This window comes from Eschscholzia californica, unplaced genomic scaffold, assembly GCF_041429995.1.
Source record: "Eschscholzia californica isolate CP2 unplaced genomic scaffold, dmEscCali1.0.p SCAF_2, whole genome shotgun sequence".
NCBI lineage: Eukaryota > Viridiplantae > Streptophyta > Magnoliopsida > Ranunculales > Papaveraceae > Eschscholzia > Eschscholzia californica.
This window is the reverse complement of record NW_028238309.1, coordinates 1,818,855-1,833,652: the sequence shown is the minus strand read 5'-3', so window position 1 is coordinate 1,833,652 and position 14,798 is coordinate 1,818,855. Positions and strand designations below refer to the sequence as shown.

Below are 14,798 nucleotides of genomic sequence, written 5' to 3'. Positions count from 1 at the left end.
CTCTCTCTCTCTCTCCCGTAACATGTCTAACCAATCTGGACCAATCATATCAACTCTCAACCGCTAGTTGGCTCAGATTTTCGAGCCATTTAACATTTGAGATGGATTTTTGGTAAAAATAATTGTGGTATAGAGAACAGGGGAAGGGTGTGTGTGTTAAATAGAGGACTGAGACCCCAACCCCAGTATGGCAGGTTTTGAACAGAGAGAGAGAGTTGTATGGAACGGGCAGCTGGTTTTTCTACTAGGGCAGTTGGATTTTGAAGATGATAAAGAATTACTAATATAACCATTGTCCCATGTTGGTGTTTTGTTGTTCTTGGAGTTGGGGTAAAAGCCTCGAGAGAAAGAGAGTTTCTTCCGCTTTATTCTCTTCAAATTCGATACTTGGCTGTACTCTGAACAACCCAGGTTTTGATTTTAAGAGAGAAGAAGAAGAAGAAGAACCCATCTTCCCCTTTTCTCTCTCTCTCTCTAAATCTCACTTTCTCTCTCTCTAACTCTGCTACATTACCCTTAGTTTGTTTCTCTTACCTTTCTTTTTGTTCATTTCAGTTTCAATTCCTGAATCAAAAGAACATTTTGATTATAGATTCAACTTGGTTTTTTGTTTCTTAGATCTTATTCGATTAGTGTGAGAGGAATGATGAAAAATCCATAGACCAGGACCTAAACTTGTCTTCTTTTCATCTTCTTCTTCTCAGATCATAAAACCCCAGAAATTTGATTCAAGCTCTCAGCTTTTTCTCATTTTAGTATTGTTTAGTTGATTCTAAGCAAAACCCATATCTTCAAAAAGATTAATTCATCACGTATGAAGAAATATTGAAACAATGAGAGATGAAAACTCAAAGAAAAGTAGCAAGTTTTCATGGTCAAAAAGTCTTGTTAGAAAATGGTTTAATATCAAGAACAAAGCTGAAGACTTTCATGCAGATTTTGCTTATGGAGGTAGACCCATCTTTAATTTTTCAAGTTTTCTAATAAAAACTAGGTTTGGGTTATGGTTTTCAGTACCCAAATCAAGCAAATCAATCTCATGATTTAGTGGTTTCAAGTTCCAAATTTTTTTCATTTTTATCCTTTTCCTTTTTGGGTTTTGCTTTTGGTAATTGAAGATGTGGGTTTGGTAAGCATTATTATCACTATTACTGTTTTCAATCAAAACCCAAACAAACAAGTTCTTAGATTTGTTCATTTCCTTTTTTTTCCTTCATGGGTTTTGTTTATTGTGATTGAAGATTTTGATTTTAGGTATTAGTATTATATTCAATCACAACATAACATTTCAATTTATTATATTATACTAGTTCTTACTTTTTAGATTGAAGATGTGGGTTTTGATCATTGATGGATTTTACTATTTCAAATCACACCTGTAAAATTTACTCTTCTTTTCAGGTGGTAATAGAGAATGGAATTACTCAGATATGGAGGCATGCACTATCAAGAAAAGCAAAACAGGTTTTGAATATCAGATTCAGATCATAGACTATATTAGCTTTTGGACCACCCTAGCACAAAAAAAAAAGTAATTTTTTTTTGTTTTTTCATTTTTTGATCTTCTTCCCCAATTTTGATGAACAGAGAGATTGAATAGGAAGAACTTTGATGGGGTTAGAAGAGGAAAGCTTGATCTTGATTCTACTCAAGTTACAGATGTGCAGAATTATAGGTACTTTTCTGTTCTTAATCTGTTCTTACTTGATTGAGTTTTGAAAATTAGTATCTAATTTGGTTGTTCTTCTTTGATTTTGGAGTAGTATTTTTGTAGCTACTTGGAATGTAGGTGGAAAGTCTCCACCAAGTTATTTAAACCTAGAAGATTGGATTCATTCTTCACCTCCTGCTGATATTTATGTTCTTGGGTATGATTATAATCACATTTTTTAACCGAATCTGTTCGTTTTCTTTGTATTCAATTCCGCAAATTTTATTAGATCGAAAGAAGAGAAAAAAAGGCGAAAAGAACAAACTTTGATTATTTTGGACCTTTTCTTTCTTAGGTTTCAAGAGATTGTTCCTTTGAATGCTGGAAATGTCTTAGGAGCAGAAGATAATGGTCCTGCAAGAAAGTGGCTAGCTCTTATTCGAAAAACCCTAAATAATCTTCCCGGAACTAGTGGAAATGCGTGTGGTTACAATACGCCTTCACCCGTCCCTGACCCACTCGTGGAATTAGATGCTGATTTTGAAGGATCAACAAGGCAAAAGACCTCATCGTTTTTCCATCGACGATCATTTCAGTCCTTAAGTCGGAGTATGAGAATGGACAATGACATGTTGGTCTCACAACCTAGACTTGATCGAAGATTTAGTGTTTGTGATCGGGTTATTTTTGGTAATAGACCAAGTGATTATGATCCAAATTATAGATGGGGTTCATCAGATGACGAAAATGTACCCGGGGATTCACCAAGTACTGGTTACTCACCAATGTCTTATGGTGGATCAACTTCAATGGAGCATAGAGAAAGATCATCGGGGAACTCAAAGTATTGCTTGGTATCGAGTAAGCAAATGGTTGGGATATTTTTAACAGTTTGGGTCAGGAGTGATTTAACAGATGCTGTTCGAAACATGAAAGTCTCTTGCATAGGTCGAGGACTAATGGGATACCTTGGAAATAAGGTGATTTAGAAAATGTTCATTTCGTTCCCTTCGTGTTTTGCTTGTAATGTTTAGATTCTTCAAACTAACTTGACAATATTTTTAAAGTTTTTTAGTATCTCTAACTTGGGTTTCCTTTTCTTTTTCTTAGGGTTCAATCTCGGTTAGCATGTCTTTACACCAAACAAGTTTCTGTTTTGTATGTAGTCATTTGACCTCGGGGCAGAAGGAAGGAGATGAAATTAGAAGGAACTCAGATGTCATGGAGATCTTAAGAAAAACAAGGTTTCCACGCGTTTATGGGCTTGGGAATGAAAGATCCCCTGAAACTATTCTCGAGCACGAGTATGCCACTATGCCACTTCTCAAATTCTTAACAGCTTGAATCTAGTTTTTCATTTCTCTTTTGTGGTACTTTGTTGAATTTGATTTGTTCTTATATGGGTTCCACGATTTCCTCTCTGCTCTATCTAGTCGAGTCATTTGGCTCGGAGACTTGAACTACCGTATTGCCCTCTCTTACCGTTCGGCAAAGGCGCTTGTCGAGATGCACAATTGGAGGGCATTGCTAGAAAAAGATCAGGCAGGATATTTATACCACTAAGTTCAAATATATAGTCTTCCCTTACTGTCTTCTTTTCATGTTGGTCTAACATTTTTTTGCATTTTTAGCAGCTACGTATAGAACAAAAACGGGGTCGAGTTTTTGAGGGATGGAGCGAAGGGAGAATTTATTTCCCGCCAACATATAAATATTCAAACAACTCAGATCGATATGCCGGGGATGACTGTCACACGAAAGAGAAGAGAAGGACTCCAGCGTGGTAAGAGCAAGTGGTACTATAAGTCGGGTTGAAATATAATACCATGAGAAAACAATCTCCCAATCGAACTAGAGAAATATAGCATAAGAACTGATTTTTCTATTTGTTAATGTGAAGGTGTGACCGTATTTTATGGTACGGAAGAGGACTCCATCAATTATCCTATGTTCGAGGGGAATCTAGATTCTCAGATCACAGACCAGTTTATAGCATTTTCTCGGCCGAGGTGGAGTCAATAAATCATAGCCGGATTAAGAGAAGTGCTAGTTGCTCTAGTTCTCGGATTGAGGTGGAAGAACTTTTGCCACATTCGCATGGATACACTGAACTGAATTTCTTCTAATTCGAAGTCAGCACAGATCCAATTTGAAGTATGTTCTCTCTCTTTTCTCTTCATTATTTTACGAAAATCATCGTTCTAAACATTAAGTCTTAACAAAAGTTTCACTTCTTACTGAAATGGGTGTTTTGGCTAATCAACAAGGTGTTTCTGCAGCTCTCAAATCCTTCGAAGAATGTCGACCCGGATATGAAGTTTCAGATAAATAAAAAGGTGATTTCCTTCTTTAGGGTTTTTTTTTTCTTATTTGGAAAATCCGTAGGAAGTCATGGACCATTTTGTGAGTTATCTTATTGAGGTAACGATCGAAGAATGTTTGTTCTTCAAAGACCCATACCTCAAGTAGAATGAATTTGAAAATGACATTATGAATTATATTTTCCTTTTAGCAGATTCATTTTCTTGTCTCTATTCTTATCTGTTATTCTGGTCCCAATTTGCAGTTGGAGAAGGACTTGGAAGGAAACTCTGCTTCAAAGTCTTGACAGAGACATTCAATCCTTACCGAAAACCCAAACAAAAACTCCAATCATTCTCTTCCATTCTGTTCTTCAATCTCAAAACAACTTGACTTACCTAAACCCATTTCTCCCAAATTCCTCAATTTCTTTTACCTTGATCTCAAAAGGTAAAATTCTCAAATTTGTCCATACCCAACCTTCTAAAATCCAAGAAGTTTTCACACTTAAGTCCCATCTTACAAATAGATAACAACCACTTAACCTAAGTTATGTCGTTTCGGGTACCCACGGACTCACGTGCACTCTGGTGTTCCAGAGCGGGTATCCGGCTCGCAGGCTTTCTTCTCCCGCCTTAGGTAAGAGATACCAGTAACTACCCATTGTAAATTATGTTTGATATTTCATCGCCGTTGTTACTAATCTTATTGACAATTACTTTTCTTTGTCTTGCAGGATGTCTATTGTATTTTGACTTGTAAATGCTCAAGTTGGTGAATTTTGCAGAATCATTCTTTTAAGGATCATTGTTTTTGTTTATAAACTAGGTAGCAAAATTGTTAGGTTAGAGATAGAGAAGATGAGAGATGAAGAATGAAAAATATTGATGTGGGTATATACTTCTTTATTGTTGTAATTATGAAAAAAGGGAAGAAGATGGAGATGTGATAGACTAAAGTGATAAGTAAAAGAAATGGGAGGATACATGATGTTATTGATCTGTTTACATCTTATGATTTTACTGCAAAAGTATTTGCATTGATATCCTCTCCCACAACCCCACAATTCATTCTTCTTTTATCTTCTTAGTTTCTCTTTCTAACTTATTTTAAAAAAAAAATCATATCAAACCTAATAAGAGGAAGAAATGAAAAAGTAAAAGAGTAACTCCATAGGTTTTGGCAGGTATTTTGTGAAGTCATAGATTTTAACTTTTGATGATTCAAAAACCCATTAAGAAGAAAAGAAAGATCATCATCATTTCCAGGAACTTAAAGAGAAATGTAGTACAGAAGTGGGTTTTGTTAGAAAAATCTTGAATCAAGTCATTCCATCTAGACAACGAAGTTATAACAGTTATAAAATTGGGAAAATGCTAAATGTACAAAGAATCTTTGACAAGATTCTTGACAAAATTTGACAAGATTCTTGAATTTTATTTAGTTTGTTGTGATTCGCAATTCTGTAAATCAAAATCACTTGAATGACGGATCACAACAAGTCATATAAAATTTCAGTCTACGGTCTACTTACTTTTCTTGTTCTCTGATGTTTTGATCTTGTCATGTAAATGATGTAATTTTATTATACCCATCATTTTTGTCAAAATGTGATTGAGATTTGTTTATTAAAAAGGGGAGAAGCTAGATTCTCTCCATTTTGTTTGTAAGGTTATCTCTATGACAATATTATCCATCATGATATCTTTAAATGGTGGAGTTTGTCCTAAACATGGAACAGACAAAAAGAAATAAGTTATTATAAAGTCATGTTTAATTAATTGTTTTTATGTTCCCTAGACAGCTTAGTTTATGAAGGTTTCTACTGCAACTAGTTAAACTAATTGAGTTTAGATTATTGCTCTAATTAAGAATTAGTGAATTACATGTGCCTTGCATGTGTACTTGTTGTTCTACTGGTACTTGTTTTGTGGTGTTCAAAATGCAGCAAAACAAACAATTAATAATTGTTAAATAATTCTACCGACCAGGCGAAAATTATCAACAAAAATGAAGTTACATAAAGGAAACAAGAGTGACTTCGACCATTGAATTTTTGTAAAATCACATCTCGTTATTTGTGCATCTAATACAATAATTATATATTGTTGTATGTACGATTGATATGTTATGTTCTATTTTTTTTTGTTTATATCCCACCGTAAGATTTTCACTGGTTATAAAGAGAACCCAAAACTTTACAGAGAGAGACTCAAATTGAAAGTGTTTAGATGAAAAACGTGCTCTAACCCTTCACAAATTACATTATCAAGAAATTTAGTTATCCAAATTGACTTGGAGAGTCCTTTTTATCATTTGGGATAAAATTAACTCAAGGGTTGCTAGAAAAGTGACTAAAAATGGACTTGTTTAATGTGGGTCCTTGTAATTAATCATGGATTGCCAAAAACAAAATTAGGGTTTGGAAAAGATGAATTTCCTTTGGATATGGATTAAGAAAGGAGAGTAATATCCTCAAAAGTGAAAACATGTCTTATGTGTTTCTTCATTAAAAGATGCTAAGTTAAAGAAAAGGAAAAGAGAAAACAAAGAAACAAAAGAAGTGCTAGACTATATACTTAGACCAATGATATTATGATAACCTTTTAATGAAGCTAAGAGTTGAAATATATATTTTTTTTATTTTGTTTCTATCAATGGTCTGTCATGTTAGCTATAAACTTGAGTTGAGATTTGATTCATATAGAAGAGCTGAGATGGAGTAAAAGGCTTGGTTTGTGTTATTTTACGGGAAAAAATCATCTCCGAGTCATTTCAGATAAGGGTTCTAAAGTTCTTACGTGAGGACTCAAACTCATTGCACACGCACACTAATGGTGGGATTAACTGAAAAAATAAACGTAAAAGTAAAACTCTTCTTTTGAGTACTGTAAGATTCGAATTCTAGTTTCATCCCTGAAAAGACAAATATTACACTTCAAATATTTGTTAAGACAAATAACAAAAAAAGAGTAAAACTCAAAAAGACTACTCAAGCTTAAACGAAATTAACCGTTCTTATTTTGTGGTAAACTCAAAAAGACTACTCTTTTAGTGGTGATTCTCCTTAGTTTTTTCTGATTAGTTTTCATCAGAAATTAGTTACTCGAGAAATTAGTTACTCGAGAAATGCTAAATGATCCGATAATTGAGGCCGCTCTCAGACTACACCGTAACGTGGTCGACTCCAATTGGTCATGACATCTCTCCACAGTACTTGCAAGGAGTGGTATGACGTGGCATCACCACATTGAATCACTTTATTGGGGGCCATGTCAAGGCTGCCCCAAGGAAAGTGACGGACAGACCCCCAGAATCACGCATCCGCAGGGAAGAGTCCCTGTACCGGCGCTTAGGGCATTTTATACTAGTTTTAGCGTTGGTCCCTATCACGTGAAAAAGCACGTGACGTCATGGGTCACAGGGGTTACTGGCCCGAACCGTACGACGGGAGGGTCCTTTCTTTCTTAAATTTCTGAACCTTTCTATTTTTAGCAAATAAAGACTGAGTCTGACTCGGAATGGACACTGTTCCAGTAGTCAGTGACAAGGGGGGGTGATGCTGAGTGAAGTCAGACGACTCAGAAATAACTACCATTCAGATGGAGGTGGGTTTGAAATTCTGCTTAGTAACATTATTGTGGCCCATATCTAAACGTACTAGAGGATAATTTGTAGATATTTATGGTGACGTTCAAAATTCAACCTCTCAATTACGTACGTATAATAACATGTGTGATTATGCGTGACGGTCTACCTGTGTTGTGAGAATAGTAATCCTAAATGCGTAGAAACCTAATCCTTGCATACAATGTCTAGTTTTTTCCCACTAATTTACAATTGGTTTTAAGTTTATGACTACAAATTTAATTAACATGGTGCTTGAAATAACCCATTACGTGACAGTTTGACATACCTCACAACGACAGGGTTCCACCCGTCTACCTCATTCAAAAAAACATATATTTTACTATTTTAGACCGAAAGAAATGCCACTTGAGAAAGGCTTGGAGAATAGCCACATAACCATATGGGCATAAGTTATTCTTATAGTACTCATTGTCAACTAGTTTTGAACTGAATGAATACAAAAAGCGTTGAATAATGAAACATGAGTATGAGTACAAGGAGTTCGGTTGATTCTTGATCGTGTCGGGGTTTATTTGAGAGGTCCTTATTTATGTGTGGATTTGAAGTTAATCAAACTAAAGTATAGATGATGAATGCATGAACAAGATACCTGTCAGATATGAGTCAGATCAGGCTACATAGGTAAAACAAGTAGTAGCTCTGGCTCTCTAAATATTTGATCAAGTCCCAATAAAACCCATGAAAACTGCCCTAATGAAACATCATCTCTATCAATCCATCTATCTATCTAATCTACTCTCACAATATTGACATTTGGTCAAGATAAGTAGTAAATATATAATCATCAAACAAGAGAATTTCATTTCTAGTGATGAGAGAAAGTTGTTTCATAACTTACCCAATTCTCTTCTTTACAGTATTATATTCCCCATGCATGAATATCTATATGTATATGGAGAAGAAGAACCCATCAATGACATCATCATTCTTACATATACGTATCGGATACGTACAATTAATTTCAGTTTGTTCACTTGACACGTTTGAAATCCGTACTAGCTATAGTAAAATGCAATAAAGAGATCTAGGATACGTGTGAATCGAGGATGAAGTAAGAATGGGTAGGATTGATTAGACACTTTAAACATGGGACTTTCATGCATGATAGATGATATCACATTTGCATCATATTAACCGAAAACCTAACCCCCTTGCCTACTAATGATGTAGTTCATGACTCCATGGCTAGGGTTTTATTTATTGGGATTCTATAAAGTCATTAGTTTTCCCAAGAGGATGAAGTAAGAATGGGTAGGATTGATTAGACACTTTAAACATGGGACTTTCATGCATGATAGATGATATCACATTTGCATCATATTAACCGAAAACCTAACTTTCATGCATGATAGATGATATCACATTTGCATCATATTAACCGAAAACCTAACCCCCTTGCCTACTAATGATGTAGTTCATGACTCCATGGCTAGGGTTTTATTTATTGGGATTCTATAAAGTCATTAGTTTTCCCAAGAGGGTCTTTAGGGTGTTATAACTAAAAGTCGCGGAAGCTATCGAACCTATCCTAGAAATTGATCCGATTATGAAGATTATTCGAAAAGCTAAGCCAAAATCAAATATGCGAACAAAATTTAACGAGGTTCGGCTTTAAAGCCTACGTCCTCGGGCGAACAAGAAATCTTTATTGAAGGATAGATGAAGACGACTAACACAACCCGCAAGTTCGTCCCAAGATGGTACCGTATAGTAATAACCTTCTATACTAAATCTTCGACGACCGAGAAATTTAACACCGCTCAAAAACTATGAAAAATTTCTCTCACTCTTGCTCTCTCTCTTTAGCTCTCTAAAGAAGAGTTGTTGTTGCTTGTGTTGGTGTGTGTTACAAAGACTCAAGACCCCTATTTATATAGATATCAAGCCCCATAAAAAGGAACTTTGGTTTCTAAATTACTTTGGTGCCAAAATTTAGAAACCACCTATATGGTGCCAATAAACCGCCTATGGTGCCAATTCAAAACCGCCTCTTCAAGAGTTTTAGAAACTGCCTCTTACAATTCTCCACCTCGTACACAATTTGATATACTTCAAATTTTGGACGAATACCAGGATACTCCTTGTAAGATATATCTTCTTCTTGTAACTTCATCCGACTACGCCATATGACCATGGCTGCCTACGTACCCTTTTACAGGATCAAGCCTACCGTAGTTCTACCAACCCTTCACATAAAGAAAACCTTGTCGCCATTACGCCCTTTCGGGCAACTTAACACGAGCCGATTTGTAGCAATTCCAGACAATGCTGAAACTTGCTACATGTCACCACTTTAGTTAACATGTCCGCGGGATTCTCATCCGTGTGTACCTTCATGAGAGAAACATCACCTTCCTCTATGACATCTCGTACAAAGTGATACCTGACATCGATATGCTTAGTACGAGCATGATGTACCTGATTCTTCGCCAAATGGATTGCACTTTGACTATCACACCATACATCTACGCACTCCTGCTTAATCCCTAGATTATCCAGAAGACCCCACAACCACAATGCTTCCTTCACACCCTCGGCCATAGCCATATACTCGGCCTCCGTAGTAGATAACGCAACTGTAGATTGTAACATCGATCGCCAACTAACTGGAGCACCATGTACCCTAAATACATAACCAGTAGTAGATCGTCTTCTATCTAGATCGCCAGCATAATCTGAGTCAACATAACCGCTTACCTGACATGTGTCTCCACCAAAGCACAAACCCGTATCAACAGTACCCTTCAAGTACCTCAAGACCCACTTCACAGCTTCCCAATGTGTCTTCCCCGGGTTTGCCATAAACCTACTAACCACACTGACCGCCTGTGAAATATCTGGACGAGTGCACACCATAGCGTACATCAAACTGCCAACTGCACTAGCATACGGTACACGATCCATATGATCCTTCTCCACCGTAGTAGTGGGAGATTGTTTTCCCGAGAGCCTGAAGTGTGGTGCCAAAGGTGTTGACACCGCCTTCGCATTCTGCATCCCGAATCGAGAAACTACTCGTTCGATGTAACCTTTCTGATTCAAGTACAGTTTCTTACTTGACCGCTCTCTCTTAATCTCCATTCCCAGTATTTTCTTTGCAGCGCCCATGTCTTTCATCTCAAACTCTTGACTGAGTTGAGATTTCAACTTATCTATCTCCATCATGCTTCTAGAAGCAATGAGCATGTCATCCACATACAAAAGGAGATAAATAAAGTCACCTTCGCGAAGCTTCTTGATGTATACACAACAATCATAGTCACTTCTGCGAAAACCATGCTTTAGCATGAAAAAATCAAATCGTTTATACCATTGGCGAGGGGATTGTTTTAATCCGTAAAGAGATTTCCTCAAACGACATACTTGATTTTCTTTACCCTCAACCTTGTATCCCTCAGGTTGAGCCATATAAATTTCTTCTTCCAAATCTCCGTGCAAGAAGGCGGTTTTAACATCGAGTTGTTCCAGCTCAAGATCCCTGTGAGCAACAATACTCAATAGCACCCGAATAGAAGTATGTTTCACGACCGGTGAGAAAATCTCATTGTAGTCGACCCCTTCTTTCTGTGCGTATCCCTTGGCCACTAGTCTTGCCTTATACCTTGTACCCTTGATTTCGGAAGAATCCTCTTTCTTCTTGTACACCCATTTACAACCAATAACAGACTTACCTTCGGGCAATGGGACAACCTCCCATGTCTGGTTCTTGTGAAGAGACTCCATCTCTTCTTGCATAGCAACCAACCAACTCTCTCTTTCCTCCGCGGTAATAGCTTGTTTGAAGGTGACCGGCTCGTCGTCTTCCACCGAGAGTGCATATTCAACCACATTTGCCTGCCCGTAATGCCTAAGAGGTTTGTCTGACCCTAACCTCTGTACCGGCTTATATAACCGTTTCGGCCTAGTGTGTACCGAAACATCCTGCTGTTGTTGTTGTAAAACTTGTGTACCTTCCCCTTGAACCTCCTCATGATCGGGTTCATCAATTTCCTCATCCTGAGTATTATCCTGATGCTCCACCTGATCATGATTCCTAGAAACCCGTTGGTCTTCGGCTTCTACTTCCACTACTTGAGCTTTCGTAGACCCAACATCACCACAACTAGGCACCGTAGCTTTCGCCATAACTACAATAGATGACTCATCAAACACCACATCTCTGCTGATTACAAACTTCTTGTCTTCCGTACACCATAGCCGATAACCCTTGACTCCTGTAGCATATCCTAAGAAAATTGCCTTCTTTGCTCTATTGTCAAGTTTGTTACCTTTAACATGGTAATAGGCCGTACAACCGAAAACCTTAAGTCTCCCGTAATCTGCATGTTCACCTAACCACACCTCGTAAGGTATGCCGCCATCTAAAGAAGAATGTGGAGACCTGTTCACAATATAACAAGCTGTAGCAACAGATTCTGCCCACCATTCTACGCCTAATCCCGAATTGGAGCGCATACATCTAGCCTTCTCAAGTAGTGTACGGTTCAATCTCTCTGCGACTCCATTCTGCTGAGGTCTGTTTACTACTGTCCAGTGCCTCACAATGCCTTCCTGATTACAAAACTCCTTGAATGCCCCATCCGTGTACTCGGTCCCATTATCCGACCTTAACGTCTTCAGCTTTCGACCAGTTTTGTTCTCAACCATTGCTTTCCACACCAGGAATGTGTTGAATACCTCATTCTTATGCTTCAGAAAATAAAGCCAGACAAATCTCGAATGATCATCAACGAATGTAACAAAATACCTGGAACCACCCTTGGAAGGTAACTTTGCCGGTCCCCAGACATCGGTGTGTACGTAGTCTAACTCCTCTTTGCTCCTGTGCTTGCTTGTAGAGAACGTCACCCTGTGTGTCTTCCCGAACACACAATGCTCACAAAACTCCATGCAAGGCTTCTTCATGTCCTTCAACAAGTCTTTCCCGCACATCAAAGATAGACCCTTTTCTGACATATGCCCAAGGCGCATATGCCAAAGCCTCGTACTAGCCGTTGGATCCCTTCCACTGATTCCTACTGCTACATCTCCCGTAATTGTTGTCCCCAAAAGTTTGTATAAATTACCGTAACGAGTACCTCTCATTACCACCAAAGAACCCTTAACGACTTTTATGGAGCCATTCTCTATAATTATCTTACAGCCGTTCCGCTCCAACACACCAAGGGAAATTAGATTTTTTCGCAAATCGGGTATGTGTCTTACGTCCGTCAATGTTCTCACCATTCCATCGTGCATCTTGATACGTATTGTTCCGAGTCCCACAGTTTTACATATACTATCATCGCCCAGTATAACTGTACCACCATCTATACTCCTATAGGTAGTAAACCACTCCCTATTTGGGCACATATGGTGTGACGCCCCTGAATCAAGCATCCACTTATCGAAGATCTTCTCAGACACCTCTGTCACCGAGAAACATTCGTCCGCCTCTTCTGACACATATCCCGCCTCTTGCATCTCTTGTTTCTCCTTGTAGCCTTCGTTCTTTTGCTTCAACTTTCTCTTTGGACAAGCTGCTTTAAAGTGGCCAAGCTCACCACAACTAAAGCACGTTTTCTTGAAAGAGCCTCTAGATTTGGATCTAGATTTCCCGCCCTTTCCCTTTCCCCTTTCATTACTCCTCCCCCTCGTTACAAACAACCCTTGTGCTTGATCCTTGTCTACTCCACCCGACGCCATACTGCTAGTAGCAACCTTACGAAGGTCATCCGCTAATAGCGAATTTCTCGTCTCTTCCATGCTTAGACTATCACCAACAAGCATCAAAGTTTGAACAAGGTTTTCATAGGATTTTGGCGATGAAAGTAACAATATGAGGGCTTGGTCCTCATCCTCAACCTTAACATCAATATCCTTCAAATCTGAGATAATCCTGTCAAACCTATTCACATATTCCTGAATAGAAGAACCCTCTTCCATTCTACATGTGAATAATTTGGATTTTAAGTAGACCCGATTCGTTAAAGTTTTCGTCATGAAACTGCTTTCTAGCTTTAACCACACACCCGCCGCCGTTGTTTCTTCGTCTACTAGGAACGCCACGTCCCTCTCAAGACACAACATAATGGTAGCCCGTGCTTCGAGATCTAACTCTTCCCAATCCTCATCTGACATATCTCCTGGTTTCTTTCCCGTCAACGTCTTGTGTAATTTCTGCGAGATTAGCAGATTCTTCATCTGCATCCGCCAATAAGAAAAATCGTTTTTCCCATTGAACTTCTCTATCTCATATTTCCCTGATTTGACCGTACCACTTCTCGATCCCATCTTCTCTTCGTTCAATCTCAACAAGGCTCTGGTACCAATTGTTATACTAAAAGTCGCGGAAGCTATCGAACCTATCCTAGAAATTGATCCGATTATGAAGATTATTCGAAAAGCTAAGCCAAAATCAAATATGCGAACAAAATTTAACGAGGTTCGGCTTTAAAGCCTACGTCCTCGGGCGAACAAGAAATCTTTATTGAAGGATAGATGAAGACGACTAACACAACCCGCAAGTTCGTCCCAAGATGGTACCGTATAGTAATAACCTTCTATACTAAATCTTCGACGACCGAGAAATTTAACACCGCTCAAAAACTATGAAAAATTTCTCTCACTCTTGCTCTCTCTCTTTAGCTCTCTAAAGAAGAGTTGTTGTTGCTTGTGTTGGTGTGTGTTACAAAGACTCAAGACCCCTATTTATATAGATATCAAGCCCCATAAAAAGGAACTTTGGTTTCTAAATTACTTTGGTGCCAAAATTTAGAAACCACCTATATGGTGCCAATAAACCGCCTATGGTGCCAATTCAAAACCGCCTCTTCAAGAGTTTTAGAAACTGCCTCTTACAGATACGTACAATTAATTTCAGTTTGTTCACTTGACACGTTTGAAATCCGTACTAGCTATAGTAAAATGCAATAAAGAGATCTAGGATACGTGTGAATCGAGGATGAAGTAAGAATGGGTAGGATTGATTAGACACTTTAAACATGGGACTTTCATGCATGATAGATGATATCACATTTGCATCATATTAACCGAAAACCTAACCCCCTTGCCTACTAATGATGTAGTTCATGACTCCATGGCTAGGGTTTTATTTATTGGGATTCTATAAAGTCATTAGTTTTCCCAAGAGGGTCTTTAGGGGCTCCGAAAATTGGCTCGCCCGAGTTCTTCACGGCCCACAGACACGACTTCA

The 14,798-nt window shown here is 38.1% G+C and overlaps 1 protein-coding gene across 5 annotated transcripts; it reads left to right on the top strand.

Annotated features, from left to right (window-relative positions):
- CVL1 (CVP2 like 1) lies at window positions 1–4,953 on the top strand. Of its 5 annotated transcripts, none has more exons than XM_086661089.1 (12): window positions 1–951; window positions 1,402–1,464; window positions 1,588–1,675; window positions 1,764–1,868; window positions 2,007–2,631; window positions 2,762–2,955; window positions 3,085–3,193; window positions 3,286–3,434; window positions 3,552–3,805; window positions 3,919–3,987; window positions 4,218–4,591; window positions 4,689–4,953. In XM_086661089.1, exons 1-9 carry the CDS (start codon window positions 834–836, stop codon window positions 3,775–3,777), a joined length of 1,677 nt encoding a protein of 558 aa, XP_086517215.1. In that variant the 5' UTR covers window positions 1–833; the 3' UTR covers window positions 3,778–3,805; window positions 3,919–3,987; window positions 4,218–4,591; window positions 4,689–4,953. The 5 variants fall into 5 exon arrangements, with proteins under 5 accessions (XP_086517215.1, XP_086517214.1, XP_086517211.1 ...); XM_086661088.1 differs by having other exon boundaries at window positions 83–951; window positions 3,931–3,987; XM_086661085.1 differs by having other exon boundaries at window positions 147–951; window positions 3,283–3,434; window positions 3,931–3,987.
- Window positions 4,954–14,798: the final 9,845 nt, after the last annotated feature.

Excerpts from the sequence above, each read along its gene's own strand:
- CVL1 (XM_086661085.1), top strand. The coding sequence starts at position 834 with ATGAGAGATGAAAACTCAAAGAAAAGTAGCAAGTTTTCATGGTCAAAA. Across the intron at positions 1,465-1,587 it reads TATCAAGAAAAGCAAAACAG|AGAGATTGAATAGGAAGAAC; the intron begins GTTTTGAATATC and ends TTTGATGAACAG. Across the intron at positions 1,676-1,763 it reads ACAGATGTGCAGAATTATAG|TATTTTTGTAGCTACTTGGA; the intron begins GTACTTTTCTGT and ends ATTTTGGAGTAG.